The sequence below is a fragment of the Phyllostomus discolor genome, chromosome 3 (genome assembly GCF_004126475.2).
Source record: "Phyllostomus discolor isolate MPI-MPIP mPhyDis1 chromosome 3, mPhyDis1.pri.v3, whole genome shotgun sequence".
In the NCBI taxonomy this organism is placed as follows: Eukaryota; Metazoa; Chordata; class Mammalia; order Chiroptera; family Phyllostomidae; genus Phyllostomus; species Phyllostomus discolor.
The window spans coordinates 124,179,795-124,194,488 of NC_040905.2; the positions used below are offsets into that span (position 1 = coordinate 124,179,795).

The 14,694-nt window shown below is 46.1% G+C and overlaps 1 protein-coding gene across 2 annotated transcripts in view; it reads right to left on the reverse strand.

Moving 5' to 3' along the window:
* Nucleotides 1-1,095: 1,095 nt before the first annotated feature.
* The window catches only part of VWA3A (von Willebrand factor A domain containing 3A), a 59,959-nt gene continuing 46,360 nt past the window's right edge, over nucleotides 1,096-14,694 (reverse strand). For both annotated transcript variants that reach the window (XM_036021392.1, XM_036021394.1), the window contains exons 22-34: nucleotides 13,809-13,955; nucleotides 11,999-12,089; nucleotides 11,395-11,505; nucleotides 10,732-10,829; nucleotides 9,307-9,444; nucleotides 8,250-8,358; nucleotides 6,460-6,604; nucleotides 5,580-5,724; nucleotides 5,044-5,195; nucleotides 3,881-4,004; nucleotides 2,426-2,523; nucleotides 2,195-2,264; nucleotides 1,096-2,078 (exon numbers count right to left, since the gene is read on the reverse strand). In XM_036021392.1, coding sequence (XP_035877285.1) covers nucleotides 2,234-2,264; nucleotides 2,426-2,523; nucleotides 3,881-4,004; nucleotides 5,044-5,195; nucleotides 5,580-5,724; nucleotides 6,460-6,604; nucleotides 8,250-8,358; nucleotides 9,307-9,444; nucleotides 10,732-10,829; nucleotides 11,395-11,505; nucleotides 11,999-12,089; nucleotides 13,809-13,955 — 1,389 coding nt within the window. In that variant the 3' untranslated portion in view covers nucleotides 1,096-2,078; nucleotides 2,195-2,233. The remainder of the gene's footprint in view (nucleotides 2,079-2,194; nucleotides 2,265-2,425; nucleotides 2,524-3,880; nucleotides 4,005-5,043; nucleotides 5,196-5,579; nucleotides 5,725-6,459; nucleotides 6,605-8,249; nucleotides 8,359-9,306; nucleotides 9,445-10,731; nucleotides 10,830-11,394; nucleotides 11,506-11,998; nucleotides 12,090-13,808; nucleotides 13,956-14,694) is intronic.

The following is a 14,694-nucleotide window of genomic DNA, read 5'->3' on the forward strand; positions in this document are numbered from 1 at the left end:
AGGACAATCCTGCTGGTACCTTGTCCTGGAACTTCCAGACTCCAGAACTGGAGGCACTAAATTTCTGTTGTTTCAGTCACTTGGTCTGTGGTATTTTGTTATCACAGCTCTAGAAAAGTTACAACTACCACTAGCCATCTTCTCTGTGTGGAGGTGATTCAGAAGGGCAGCTGTCCAAGACAGTGGCCAGACAAATCCACTGTGTCAGGGACCGTGGTCACTGCTGTCTCCCTTAGCCCCTCCTGGAGCTTGGGCAAAGCCAAGCCTTGTTAAGCCAATTGTTGTATTTTTAAACAACTTGATGAAATTTTACCTACTTATACATTAATGTAACCACCACGCAGATCAAGAGAGAGCATCTCCAGCATACCAGCATACCAGATGGCCACTGTGTGAGCCTGGCGTGCCCTCCCCACACACCAGGTACCCACTATTCTGATTTAGATTACCAACAATAGTTTTGCCTGTTCTTGTCTTCATGTAAATGGAGTTATACAGTATGTGCTCTTTCATGTTCTTTTGCCGAATATTGCTCATAAGATTGATGCATCTTGTTGAATACAGATGTCAATTCATTTTTCTCAATTGACCAGTAGTATAGTATGCCATTGTACAAATGTGTCACATGGATGAACATTTATATTATTTGCAATATTTGCTTCTGTGAATAAAGTTGCTATGAAACATTCTGGAATGTGTCTTTTGTCGAACATATGCACTCATTTCTCTTGGAGTAGAATTGCCAGTGTAGAATATGCATATTTTTTACTTTAGTGGAAACTGCCACACAGTTTCCAAAGTGGTTAAACCAATTTACATGTCCCCCTGCCCTGCCCCAGCTATGTATGAGATTTCCAATAGCCCTGTATCTTCATATTGTCAGTTTTTTAGTTTTAGCTACACTGGTGGGTGTGTAGTGGTATCTCATTGTGGTTTTAATTTGCATTTCACTGACAGGTAAGTTTGTTGAATACCTTTTCCTATTGTCCTATACCTATTGCCCATTTAAGTCTTTTGTCAATTTAAAAAGGCTGAAATGTTTATCTTTTTCTTATTGATTTGGAGTTCTTCATACATTCTGAATGAGTCTTTTAATAAAATTTTATCTCACCAAAAATTTATTCACACACGTGTAAATAATCACTTCAGTTTAAAAGTAATTTTGATCCTATTAAATAGAAGGAATTTTTCTGTCTTAAAAAATGACCCCAGATCACATACTACATGACACATTCATTTCATATGTACATGGTGGAACTGGGCCAGCAGACCCCATCCAATTCCCACATGCTTGAGTAGAGCACTCTCTCTGGACTGGATTCCAGAGCTGACTCAATTCAGTTTGGTTGAGCCAGGAGTGAGGGAGGTTGGTGATGAGGCTCACATGTTTCTTCTTCCTCCAGGATGGGCTGATGGTGGATATGCACAGCCCCTTGGACCAGGATGGTGGGATGCACAGAGTGAGGGGACCAGGATCTGGCCTCTGGTTTCCAGAGCTGGGCTCTTACAACTAAGCTGCATGCTCCATGTTTACTACATATCTACCCATAGCAGGTTATGGGGACCCAGAGATGATTAAGACACCAGCCTCTTGCTAAGAGAATGCATGGTTAAGCAGAAGAATTGATGAAGGGAGCAAGGAAGCATGACATGGAGTGCTAAGTGTAGTAAGTGGTGTCACATCTGTAAAGACAGATGTTTGTTCAGGATGCTATGGGAGGAAGGCTAGAGGCTCCCAGCTCTTGATGGGTCCCAGAGACATCTTCAGAGTGGAGCTGATGTCATTTGATTTGTGCCTTGATGAATGAGCAGGAGTCACCAGGCAGAGGATGGCAAGAAGGATATTCCAGGGAAAGAGCTTGGTGCAGGGCTTCCCAGCAAGAGACAATCTTGTGACTAGAATGTAGGGCGTGAATGTTAGGGTAGATCCTGGGATGGCAGAGCCTTTCCTCCCTCAGCTTCCAGGGAGCCCTGGTGCAGGAACAGTATCTCCTGGCATGTGGGCCACAGCTTGCCAGGTCACTTTGCCCTCAAGGTCAAAATGTGCTTAGTAGGTGGTTCTTTGTAGGATGGTCTTTCTGTTTAGAGGAATCATTATTTTTGATCCCTTCTAATAGTTACTACTATCCACAAAACAGAGCATGTTTCCTGGACCTTAGTGAACACTCAAAGGATGGGGAGTCCATCCCCTTACCTGAGATGACTTCTCTACAAAATAATCACATGACCTTTGTTATGTATTGTTTTTCTTCTGGAACTGGGACCTAGTAGACAGGAATGAAAGAATATGGTCCCCTCAGTGCTCAGATTTCTGGGCCCAGGGGAAAAGAGCATGGCAGGAGGAACCCTTGGAACAAGGGTACATGACCAGGGCAGTAGGACTGGAGCCATGTGGCAGGTGGGAGGGACTGCTTGGAGGGCATACCTGAATGACTGGGCCTGCCAGAGGAAGGTTCTGGCTTTAGTGATCTCCTGGGCCAATCTCTTTAAATCATCTCCTTCAAATGATGGCAACATGGAGTCCTTAAGAAAGAGAAATAAGTGTTATGTTAGACCCAGTAAGTGACTAGATGGGACCTGAAAGAATTTTAGAGCTAATTAAATGCAGCCTCTTCCCAGTGCAGGAAATCTTGTGGACCTCAGCTCTCATGATTTCAGGGACAGGGAGCTCATTACTTGCTAAGGGAGTCATTCTGCAAACAGGATACTTTGAAAGAAGATGTCTAAACGTCAGTGTAGGAAGTGGGTAGTAAAAAACAAAGATGGTCTCTTGTCTTCACTGAAGTCAGTGGGGCAAGTGGTATATGCTCCTAATCTCATTGTTACTCAGTAAAATCTATTCAGCCCTTTCTCTATTTCTTTTAATAAAACAGAGCTTTGCAGACATGCTTTTATCTTCTGTCACCCAATGAAATTCCAGAGCCTAACCTTAAAAGGAAAGTTCTCACACCCTGCAAAAGAATCTAAGAAAGAGATGAACTGTCCCTTCTCCCTGGCAGCATTGTAGGGATGATCCCATTCTGCATCCAGAAACTATTCAGTCTGATTTCATAAGGCACTAAACTGAGAATCTTCACAATAAATTCCTTTTCCTGTGTCATAAGGACATCCATTACTTTTACTGGTTCTGGTTCTATCCTCTGTATTATTTGTAATATTTGGCCCCAATCAGTTATTTGAACAAAGAAATCATGCAAAGCACTTGACTTCAAAAATTATGCCATGTGTTGAGACATATTTAACCTCCAAAAAGAAATCTGGAATTCTGGTTGACTGTGTTACTTGATAATTTGTGCTGAAAATCTAATTGACAACAGAACATTCTAAAAGGTAGAAATATGTGCATAATTTTTCTAATAGGTCAGAAGAAGATCGCTTGATACCTTCCTTTTGTCCCACATGTGTGACAGAACCCATGGTATTACCAAATTTATTACTTAACAGGTCATTTGAATATCTGTTTCAACAGATTTAACACAGGGAGACAGAAATATGCAGGAATTAAAACAGAGAGCTTAGGAGCATGGGTCTCTGAGTTCCGGCTTTATCATTTACTCTGACTTCAGGTATATTCCCAAGTCTGGCTAAGCCTGTTTCTTCATCTGCTAAATGGTAGAAGAATAGCTGGGAGGATTAACATCTATATAAAGCAACGAAACTACACATAGTAAGTGCTCAATAATGCAAACTGTTGTATCATTAAATAACACCTGAGCCTCTACTTCTTTCCCAACCTTGTGGAGAGTCAGCCTAAGAGGAGAGGGCAGGGAAGCACAAGCCTTTTAGGCAATCCTTTGACAAGAGGACAAGGACCTTTTAGAAGGAAAAAAACATGTCTGTTGACATGTTAATGAGCCATTTTAGTGGCTCTACAACCTACCCTTTCATCCATGAAGCCCTTGGTCAGCAGGCGGAGAATTTGGAAGAGCAGGTCATCATCAACAAGGCAGTGATAGCGCCCCCCAGTGAGGGAGGCCAGATTTCTCAGGAAATTAGCTTCCACCCTGCAGCGGGGGACAGAGAGGGCTGGGGCCAGGATGACTGACCCACCTGGCCAGTTCCCTGGGATCCCAGCCTATGGGGACCTCCTGAGGAAGTCTGTGGGGCAATGAGCCTTAGACTCTGGGGCTCTGTGCCATTGAGGCCCTGTCAGCATCACCAAGCCCACTCTCCCAGCCAGACTATGGGTAGTGGCAACTGCTGCCACTTCATAAGGTGGATTTGCCCTGCTGGTATCACCACTTAGACTGGACTCCTCAAAGCACATGGCCAGCATACTCCAGCCCCTTCCCTAATTAGAACTCCATCCAGTGCCTACTATGTGTTAGGCCTACTAATGACATATTGTGACCTTTATGGGTGACCTTCATGATTTAGACACAGAAATAAAATACGCACCTAAGTAATCACTTATTAGATAATCACATTATTTGCCAATAACTGTATTACTTGCCAATAATGTTAACTGTTTTCTGAAGCACTTAAATCTTCCTTGCTTTACACATGTTCTTCTTAGGTGATTGTTTATAAAAATAACCATAACAAGGCTTTAAACCTCTTCCCCTATTCATAACTGTACTCCCAGGAAAGATGGAGGGAAAGCACAACACGTGACTGTGGGAATAGGTTCAAATCTGTTTCCATGCTGCAGAGTCAGGAGAACAGGCCCTACTGCTGGGTAAAAGTACAGAGAGGGGCCTTAGCTGGTGTGGCTCAGTGGATTGAGGGCTGGACTGTGAAGCAAAGGGTCACTGGTTCGACTCCCTGTCAGGGTACATGCCTGGGTTGCGGGCCAGGTCCCCAGTTGGGGGTACACAAGAGGCAACCACACACTGATGTTTCTGTCCCTCTCTTCCTCCCTTTCCCCCTCTCTAAAAACAAAAAAAAAATCTTAAAACTTAAAAATACAGAGAGGGGCTTTCATGCTGTGTTCCTTTAGGCCCTCCCAATTCCTGACTCACAGGACTGGTCCTTCCTGGGACCAGTGTCTGATGGGAGTCCCTGGGTTAGGTAAGCTGCTTAGCCCGACTTCCTGTGGCTCACCTGCCCGTGCAGCTCAGGGAAATAGTATGTATTTTCACATTGCGCTCCTCCTTGAGTCTTTGCACTTCACTTAGAATAAAGCTGCAGCTTGTGTCTGGCTTCCCATCAGTCAGGAGGTATAATCCTTCCACATCACGGAAACTGAAAGCTTTCTGAAAAAGCATGCAGTTTGTCTGGTTCAGGGGTGGGTGCTCACCAGGAAGAGAAAAACCAATGCCCTGCTGTTCCCAAGGACAACATGTCTGACTGGATCCCACTGACTTGTCCATTAAGACTGAGAGGCTCTCCCTTTCAGCCCACCACTGACAAGAAAGCCACTCACGTTTAGGAGAAAGATCATGGTTCACTTCTAGGCTGGTTGACCCCACACAAGTCACTTAACCTTTGTGAGAACAATGAGCATCTCTTTCTCATGGGTTGTTGAGAAGATGAAATGATTTAACACTGAGTACATTCTAAAGCATTATACAATATCCATATATGAGATGATGCTATTTCTTTTTTGCTACAAGGTCAGGCTCAGGGCTGGAACTTGCCAGTAATGCTTGTAAGACTGAGGTGCTTCCCTGAGCACGGAGGTGGGTCACCCACTGCATGGCCTGGTGACATGCTGTGTCTGAGGTCTCCACCAGAGTGTCCTGCCACAGTTGTGGGTCCTCAGAAAAGCTGATCAGGTTAAAACTGAGGGTGGGAGGGTAGAGAGGGGGGAAGAGATTGGTTAGAACATGTCAGTCTATGTTGAATTCTGGCAAAGTAACCTCTGTGAGGACCATTCATGCCTTTTAGTGAAGACCCTCACAAGGAGCCCCAGGTACCCTCAGGGAGAGGGTACCTGAGAATAAGTAGGTACACAGTCAAGATTCTGGGTGCAGACAGAAGTAAATAAATACCCCTTATCTACCTGTAGGTTATGTGATCTCAGACAAATTATTTAACCTAAGACCTAGTTTCTTTTTCTGAAAAATAGGGATGATAATAACCCTTGGGGTCTTTGTGAGAATTGAGCAAAACCATGCATGTAGGTACTTAATAAATGTTTGCTCTTTTCAATGTTAAGACAAGAATGAGTCCTGGCCTAGGACCAGTCTCCTGCTATCCCCTTAGGGTCAAACCTTTTGAGTAGAGAGAACAAACAACCCACTGCCTCCACTCCTTAAAAATCAAGTACTGCTGAATTCACAATTCAAGGTGATTCATTTCCTCTGTAATTGACCTTGGGCCTGAGTAGGATTTCTAAAATCCACTTTACTTCTACAGGAGAATTCAGTGTTCTTTTGTGCTCAAATAAGCTGTTTATTAGAACATTTCAGAAATGTCCTGGCACTATGCAACAGTGAGGAGGGAGTGTCTTTGGCCAGAGAAGCCCCAGGAACTACTCCTTTGATCTTCTTCCACTCCTACACCGCTGCCTCTTACCTGTCACAGTGCTTCCTCAGCTGCTCCCAAATCAGTAGAATCAGCTCTGTCTTCACCTTTTGCAGGTAGGGGCCCATGGACCCTGAGGTGTCCAGCAGGATGCACACTCTTTTCTCCAAAATGGTGCCAAACAGTCGGCGGCTCCCTGCTCAAGGTGGGTGGGGCCAAAGGCAGGGAAGGAGTGAGGGGTTCCCCTTCCTGCCTGCTTCTCTTCTCTGTTGCTGTTAAATACATGGTCTTGCAACACCAGTTGCCCGATTGACCATTGATCAGCTGTCAACCCACAGGGATATGGCCTTTGTAGTGTTGTTAGAGGGGTCTATTGTCCTAGGGTAGATCTGGTTGTGGGTCTGGGCTTTGAGAGATGAAGATTTCAGCTGTGGCTTTGCCTGTGACCATTTGTACAAGTGGTTGTAAATGCTCTGGGCTTGAGCTTCCTCATTCCTCAAGTTAAGTAATTGAACTAAATAATATCTCAGTATTTTGGGGGGCTGGAAAGATAGAGCACAAATTGTCGACTGACCAAGAGAAATCAACTGAGCATCTGCTAAGTGCCTGGTACTGTGTGAAGTGCATTGGTGAGTGACAGAACTTGCAATTGGGCAAGGAAGACAGATGTTAGAGCTATGCCGTGGACTCTGACAGCATTAATGAGGCACATAATGGGGAAAATCTGAGTTTAAGAGTTGTGGATGGGAAGCAGATAGGCAACAATTGCAGGATGCACAGCTGTTAGCTGAGGGAAGAGTTGGGGTGTGGAGAGAACAGCCTGTGAAAGGCTGGTGGAAGGACAGAAGAACATGGCCTGTTTGACAGACAGAGAGAAGGTCAGTGTGAGGAGTAACAAAGGCTGAGAAGAGAGACCCACAGGGAAGGGGCAAGAGAGAAAGCTAGAAAGGTTGTTAATAGATTAGGGATTTATCTCAATAGGAAACAGAGAGGGCCAGTGACTTGCCCAGGGTCACCCAGACTGGCAGTGACAGCTGAGATTCATACCCAGATCCTTTGGTCTATACTTTAAAGCAACTGCTAACCACTGCCCTTCTAGAAGCTTCGACAAGTGGCAGTCATCACCTTGACCCACTGCCCATGGACTGTGACTACCAGAGGATTGGGCCAGATGAATTTACATAGGACCCTAAGTGGCCCACACAGGACTCTCTATAATAAAGGCTCCTGCTCTACTTCCTCTTATTGTCCCAAGGCCCCACCTGGTCCCAGAGCCTAAACTCCCTCCCATTTAGTTCTAGCTGTTTGCATGGCCTCTTGGGCTTGATGCTGAGCCCACCTCCTACTCTCCAGCACACCTTCCTCTGGGATGTGAGCTGGGCTCTCCTCAGCCAGCCTATCCATTCACCTCTCCCAGAGGGGCCTCGATGCTCATTGTAAAGAATAATGGGGGACTTCTCTCTGTCAAGACACCTTCATTTCTACCTTCATGGGCAGTTCAAGGGGACCTAATCAAGACTAAATTGAGCCTCTCTAGGGTTAGCCCCTCAGTCACACCCAGAGAGCCAAGGTGTGGAAGATGGCCCTGCAGAACATACCTGGATGACCTCGGTCCCCTCTGGTGCCTTTTGGCCCATGCTCTATCTCCCTGTCATCCAGCACCTTGCCTGACCTCCAAACCCAGAAGTCATGCTGTATCTGGATGACCCTCCTGGCCAAATCCCAGACCTGACAGTTTGTGAGTGCCTGGCCTGGGAAGGACTGACCCTGGTGTCCCTGAGGTTGAGACCTTCCTCTTCCCCTGAGGCCCCTCCATCCTCCAAGAAAGCAAGCAGGCTCACCAGACAGCAGCCACTGCAGCCTCTGGACATAGCATCTCATCACCTTCTTTAGGCATGTGATGTACACTTCAATTTCCCTAGGTGTCCACTGAATGTGTCTCACCAGCCCCTGGATTAATGCAAGCAAAGGCAAATTTCCCCCATCACTATTTCTTCATGTCCCCATCACTCCCTACAAGGGTTTAGTCCATTGTGGCTCATAATTTCCCAAGCATTGTTTAACATACATTTTTGTTTGTTTGTTTTAAAGCTTTTCTTTTATTATATTACTAGGTGTATGGTTTTAGGATGGAATGAGGAATTGGGATGATGGTTTTGTGGCAAATGTGGCCACAGTATTAATGAAAAATAAAGTATCTCTAATTTTAAAACAGAAAAGCCCTTATGGTAGGATGGGAGTCCACACATTTCAAACCAAAGGGTGACCTTGGATAGAGATGGGGACAGCATGATTGAACTCTCTTAAAATTTTTCTGGTAGATAATTTTGAATTTGGTGGATATTTTTTAGCTTTATAGTTTTCCCTCATCTTGGTAATATTGCATAAAAAGGCAAGGAGAAAAATGGAGTCTTTACAAAAAGCATGGCTAGATTTTCATTTTGTGCTAAACATACCCGGTCCAGTGTCAAAGCAATAAGAAAACAGGAGTCCAAAAGTAGGAAATAAGAGATGAGAACCCTCTCACCTCCTGTGATAAGCCCTGTTCTCGCCATCCTACCAAGACCATCATCAGTATTGGGGGACAGAGTCCTTGTCAGTGAGTATGTCAGCTGCTGCCCTGTGTTCTCAGCCACTGTCTTTGACCCTCACTCCAGTGAGCCCATTTAACCTGAGTATGGCCCCAGGCTCCCTGAGGAGCTCCTTTTTATTCAGCAGGATTCTGCATAACCTGTTCCCCAAGAGCAACCCCATTCTGGGGGAAGGGGTTTTGCAGGAAGAACAGAAGCCACTGTGTGTATATTCACAGGAAGTTCTCCCCAACACACACTGCCACTCATGGCTGAGAAGAGGTGAGAGCTGGGAGAGAATAACACCAACAACAAAATCCCAACTTACATTGACCTCTATGCTGGGGAAGATGCTGCAGTATTTGACTGCTGCCAGCCTCTGTACTGACTTTTGATGAGCGCATTTAGGACCGATGAGGCTGGAGATCCCCATCTTCAGTTTTTTTAGTCCGTAATTTGCTACCCACTTTAGAATAAAGAAAAGAACTATTATCTTGGGTAATTCAGGCTGAATTATTGTCTGACCCATCTGTTAAAACCTCTTTGAAAACTGTCTCATGTTTGAAATGTGGGGTTTTTTGGTCTTCACTGAGAGCATCCATTGTATGTAGATTCCATTCCCAGAGCTGGGGAGAGCTGCACGAGAAATAGGGGCAACAGGGAACAAAATTTACTGAGTATCTGCTACTCCCTAGTCTGGTAGACATTGTTCTTCCCTAACATCATTTCAACTTCCCCCAGCAAAATTTGGGTGGAATCCCTCACTGGTCTAAATCTCACACTGTAATCCAGTGAGGATGATTTCAGTCTACTTGTCACAAGAGTTACAAGAATGAGTAGGCTCCATGCAGTTAGAGCACAGCTTCCAGGATTGACCAGTCAGAACCAAGCTCAGACTTCATTGAATGACTGGAGGAAGAAAGGTGTTCTATCTTTCGGATGAACACGAAGGAGCATTTCCGTTGCTTGCAACAGATACGATCTAACACCACTAAGAACTTTACACAAACCCCTGGCTGGTGTGGCTCAGTGGGTTGAGCACTGGCCTAAGAACCAAAGGGTCGCCAGTTTGATTTGATTCATGGTCAGAGCACATGCCTGGGTTGTGGGCCAGGTCCCTAGTTGGGGGCACATGAGAGGCAGCCAAATGATGTTTCTCTCACACATTGATGTTTCTCTCCCTTTCTCTCTCTCTCCCAAAATAAATAAATAAAATTTAAAAAAGAACTTTACATAAAATATACTTCAATTAGTCATCAATCTTAAATGATAGGTACAATTGTCTTCATTTTACAAATGAGGACATTGAGCCCCAGCCAGTGTGGCTCAGTTGGTTGGATGTCATAGTGCAGACCAAGGGGTTGCTGGTTTGATTCACTGTCAGGGCACAGGCCTGGGTTGCAGGTTTGGTCCTTGGTCGGGGCATGTAGCAAGGGCATCCCATCACTGTTTCTCTCTTACAATGATGCTTCTCTCCCTCCCTTTCTCCCTCCCTTTCCCCCTTTCTAAAATAAAAAATAAAAATAAAATAAAATGAAGACATTGAGATTGAATGTAGCTAAGGGACTTGCCCAAGGTCACCCAGATAGGAGATGGTAGAATCAGATTTCAAACCTTGGTGTATTTAATCCTTAGCAAGTCATTCTAAGCAGGTTTCTTCTCACTTCCACTTATGCCCACCCTCCTAGAAGTAATGGCTGGTAGGAGGAATTATTGCTTAGGGAGATATGTGCTGGTGCAGACAACTTAATACCTCTTCACTTGAGCAGACTGTATCCTTTCTGGGCAGCTCAATCGAAGAGCTAACCCTTCTTAGGCTTCTTCCTCGAGGGTACTTCCTGTACACTGAGCCTGGGAGAAACAGAGTAAGGTTACCTTGTGCGCCTTTCTTCCCTTCCCTCTGTTCCTCACACCACTCCTTTTTTACGTCAATTTCTCTATCAGTTGAGTCAGATGTAAAATCCCTTAGGTGCAATTTGCTGAGAGGGCAAAAGGGAGGCTGTGAGGTGGATCAGGGCAAGCCTGTTGGGACCTCTCTTCTCCACACCTCAGCGAGTGGTTCCTGGGATCTGTGCCATTTCTCAGCAACGAGGCTGGTCTGGAGACTCATCTCTATGCCCTCCTCTGTCAGTCTAGGAGCTGAGGACACTGTCCCTTGTGGGTGGAATGGGAGTGCTGCACTCGGGGGGCCTCTGGAGACTTTCAGCATTAATTTGTCTCATTCTCCTCCAGTGTCAAAACTGCATGTCCATCTTTCTGGTCTTGGAGACCTGACTGGTTTGAAGATAGGCCTGGTCCAGAAGCACTGCTGCCCATGTCCTGGGACCATGAGAGTGTCTCCTCCCATGGGGCCTGCTGAACTTATAGTTCCCACAGGACAAGAGGGCTGTCCAGACACCTGTATCCTTCAACTTACCCACGTTATTCCCAGTCTCTGTATAAAACAGTGAGAGAGACATTTCTGCTTCCCTCGCCTGGGTCTTCCTCTTCCACTCTGCAGTGTCCTCTCTGGCCGACTGAGCTGCAGCTGGAGGGCATGTGGCCTGTGGGCTAGAGTGAGTGCTTCCCATACCCCATTTCATTTCATCCTCTCTCTTCCCCAGTTTACAGGTGAGACAAGCGGGACTCCATGTCAGTAAGACATAGAGCAAATATTCTACCCAGGTTCTATGGATTCCAGGGCTCTGTTCTGAGCCACTCTGCTGTCTTTGATGTTGAAAGTAAGATACATGCCCTTAGATTTTAGGAGCTGAGCCTTTTCATGAAAATACCCATGCCTGTCACAACCAGCTGGTACTGGTCATTATTCTTATCCCCTCTGAGCCTGAATTTCTTCATCAGTAAAATGGGGAGCTAATAGATTACCTGTCACATAGAATTGATTGTTACAAGCTTTAAATGGGAGTCTTAGTGGAAGGGCTGGCACATGATCAAAACTCATCATCATTGGTCATTTTGGCTACTATCATTATTAATGAGTCTCAGCCATGCCCGTGCGCCCACCCCAAAGCCAGCCTCACCTGGTGGGGTGCTCACTTTGCCACTGAGTGGCCGCCATACCAGAGCTTTCAATATGGGACTTCTCTCTCCATCAGGGTCATCTCTAGTGCTCTAGAAAACAGGCAGTCTTTCCCATCAGTGGCCTATTTTCTATGGCAGACATACCCCACTCATCTCAGCTTCAATCTGTCGATTAAGAACCTTTGCAGGAAGCCCTGGCTGGTGTAGCTCAGTGGACTGAGCACGGGCTGTGAACCAAAGCATCGCAGGTTCCATTCCCAGTCAGGGCACATGCCTGGGTTCCAGGCCACAGCCCCCAGCAACCACACATTGATGTTTCTCTCTCTCTCTCTCCTTCTCCCTCCCTTCCCTCTCTAAAAATAAATAAATAAAATCTTAAAAAAAAAAAAAAAGAACCTTTGCAGGGAGGGGCCTAAAGGACTAGGTTCCTCAGACATTTTTGCCTCATCTCCTGCTGCAGATTCAGAGGAGACTCTGGCTTTTTTTTTGTAGTATAGTGTACTTGATTCCTTTTTATAGTTTTTTTAAATTTCTTTCCATTACCATATTCCCTTTATACTCTTTTTCACCTTCCCCTCCCCCCTCCCCACCAAGACTCTGGCTTTTGAGGTAAAAAAGAAAAAAAAAAAGGTGTGTGTATTTGCCAGAATTTTCTTCACCAATTACCCACTCCTCTTCCAACTGGACTAGGACTTGTGGGCCTCCAGCATGATAGGAAGCCATTCAGGTAACTGTGCCCTATTGGGTACCTCAGTTTTAAGGGAGGGGTCCCTTGATCACTGGGCACAGCTGGAATGTGGTGATAGTTAAACAAAATTACCCAGGGCCCTGGACCAGCTGAGGCCTCTGGCTGAGCTGCTGTGAAAATAGCTTGGAGATTCCACTCCAGGGGCCCCCTGCCCTGGTTTCAGGACACCCAATAAAGTCCTCATTGAGGCCTAAGCTCCTCACACTGAGTCAGCTCAGGCAGTACTATAGGCCCAAGAGACAGACCCTGGAATTATGGGGTTTCACCTCAGAATTTGGGGAGGCTCCTGAAACCTGGTGGGGTTTCTTGAAGGAAGACAGTGCCTGTGTGAACAGCATCTTCCAGAAACACAACTGCCCTGGGACAGCAGTAAGCCACACACTCTCTGGGATGAATGTCCTCACTCTGAAACATGCTGGTTCCTGAGGTCTGCCAGTTAGTGAAATGCTGAGGAGCTGATGTATTTCTTTGCTCCTTCTGTTTACAAGTACCATAGAGTCTGGAATCTCCCCCAGTCATAGCTCTATAGGCCCTTCTGGTTGCTGAGGTGGTTATTTTATGCTGGACCTATCTGACAGGCTGTGGCTAGATATAAATATCCCAGGGCCACCCTCAGGCTCCTTTCAGGCCCTGGCTAAGCCTAGGGCAGCTGCAGCCAGAGCCTGTTAGATGCCCTAACATCATCATTTCTTTGCCCCTGAGAGACCCTCCAGGGTAAGCCTTCCTGCCTTATAGTCATGGTGGGTTTCAGTTCCATGGGGTCCTTAGGACCCAGATAGGGGTCAAACCTGGGATATCCAGGCAGAATCAAAGGTGGTGGTGGATGGGGGCATGGAGGCAGAGGTGATCCCAGAGCTGAGAAGCAGATCCCCCAGTGAAGTTCCTCCCTCTAGAGGTCAGGGCTGGAGGCAGCCACAGGACACTCACCACTGAGGACACTGCCCTGATCCCCCTGGCCCTGGGGTCAGGGTTTCTGGTCCAGACCACTTCAAGATTTAGGCAAGACCAGGAGACAAGGTAGAAACAAAATCCTGTGTGTTATTAGGGAGGGGGAGTCAAACCATTCTGACCGCCGAGGGGGCTGTGGTCTTGCAGAGTTTCTTGGGCTGACTTCTTTGCTTGAACATCTTTGGCTTTTCTTTTGGGAGGGATGCACTTTCGAGGTCTTTCCTGGACTGGTTCTTCAGGGAGGACACTAGTAAGGCACACTGAAACAAGGACTGGGAGGGTTAGCTACACCCCAGCCACAGTGCACAGTCTTGAAGCAAGGCACACACACACATTCACACTGGAGAGAAACTGGGTCTGCTAGGATCGTTGGACTCCTCTTTCTGTCCCTGGAATGTCTCCTGGGGCAGAGAGCCCTGTGCATCAATCCTATCAGTAATAAGTACCTTGTATGCAGGTCCTGAGATGCACCAATCACTGGGCCCATTGAAGGCTGGGCAACTCAAACCCAGGTAGGCAAGTGCTATCTCATCTCCATTTCACAGATGAGAAAAGCCAAGCTCCATGAGTGTAAGGGACTTTCACAGGGCCACAATACTAGTATATAGAGGGCCTTCAACCCAAACCCAGGTGGGTATGGTTCCAAAGCCAGTGCTCTTTCCACATGTGACCCAGCATCCACTGTTGGTCAGCCTACCATGTGCCTGGAGCTAACTTTGGATGTTGGCAGAACAGTGTGTGATACTAGGTTCCTTTGCCCACACATTTCTCAACTGCTGAAAGTTTCTCTAGTAATTATTCTCCACCAAAGCACTAGAAGACATTAGAATGTAAATAACATCCTAGCGAAAGACAGATTAAACTATTATTGCCCAAATACCTTGTGAATGAGTTTATCAGATGAGGGAAGTGGACTGACGTACATCTGAGGAGAAGGGGTTAAAAAAACAGCAACAAAGAGGGGCCCTTTCAGGGAGGACAGTTAAGACACATTTAGGG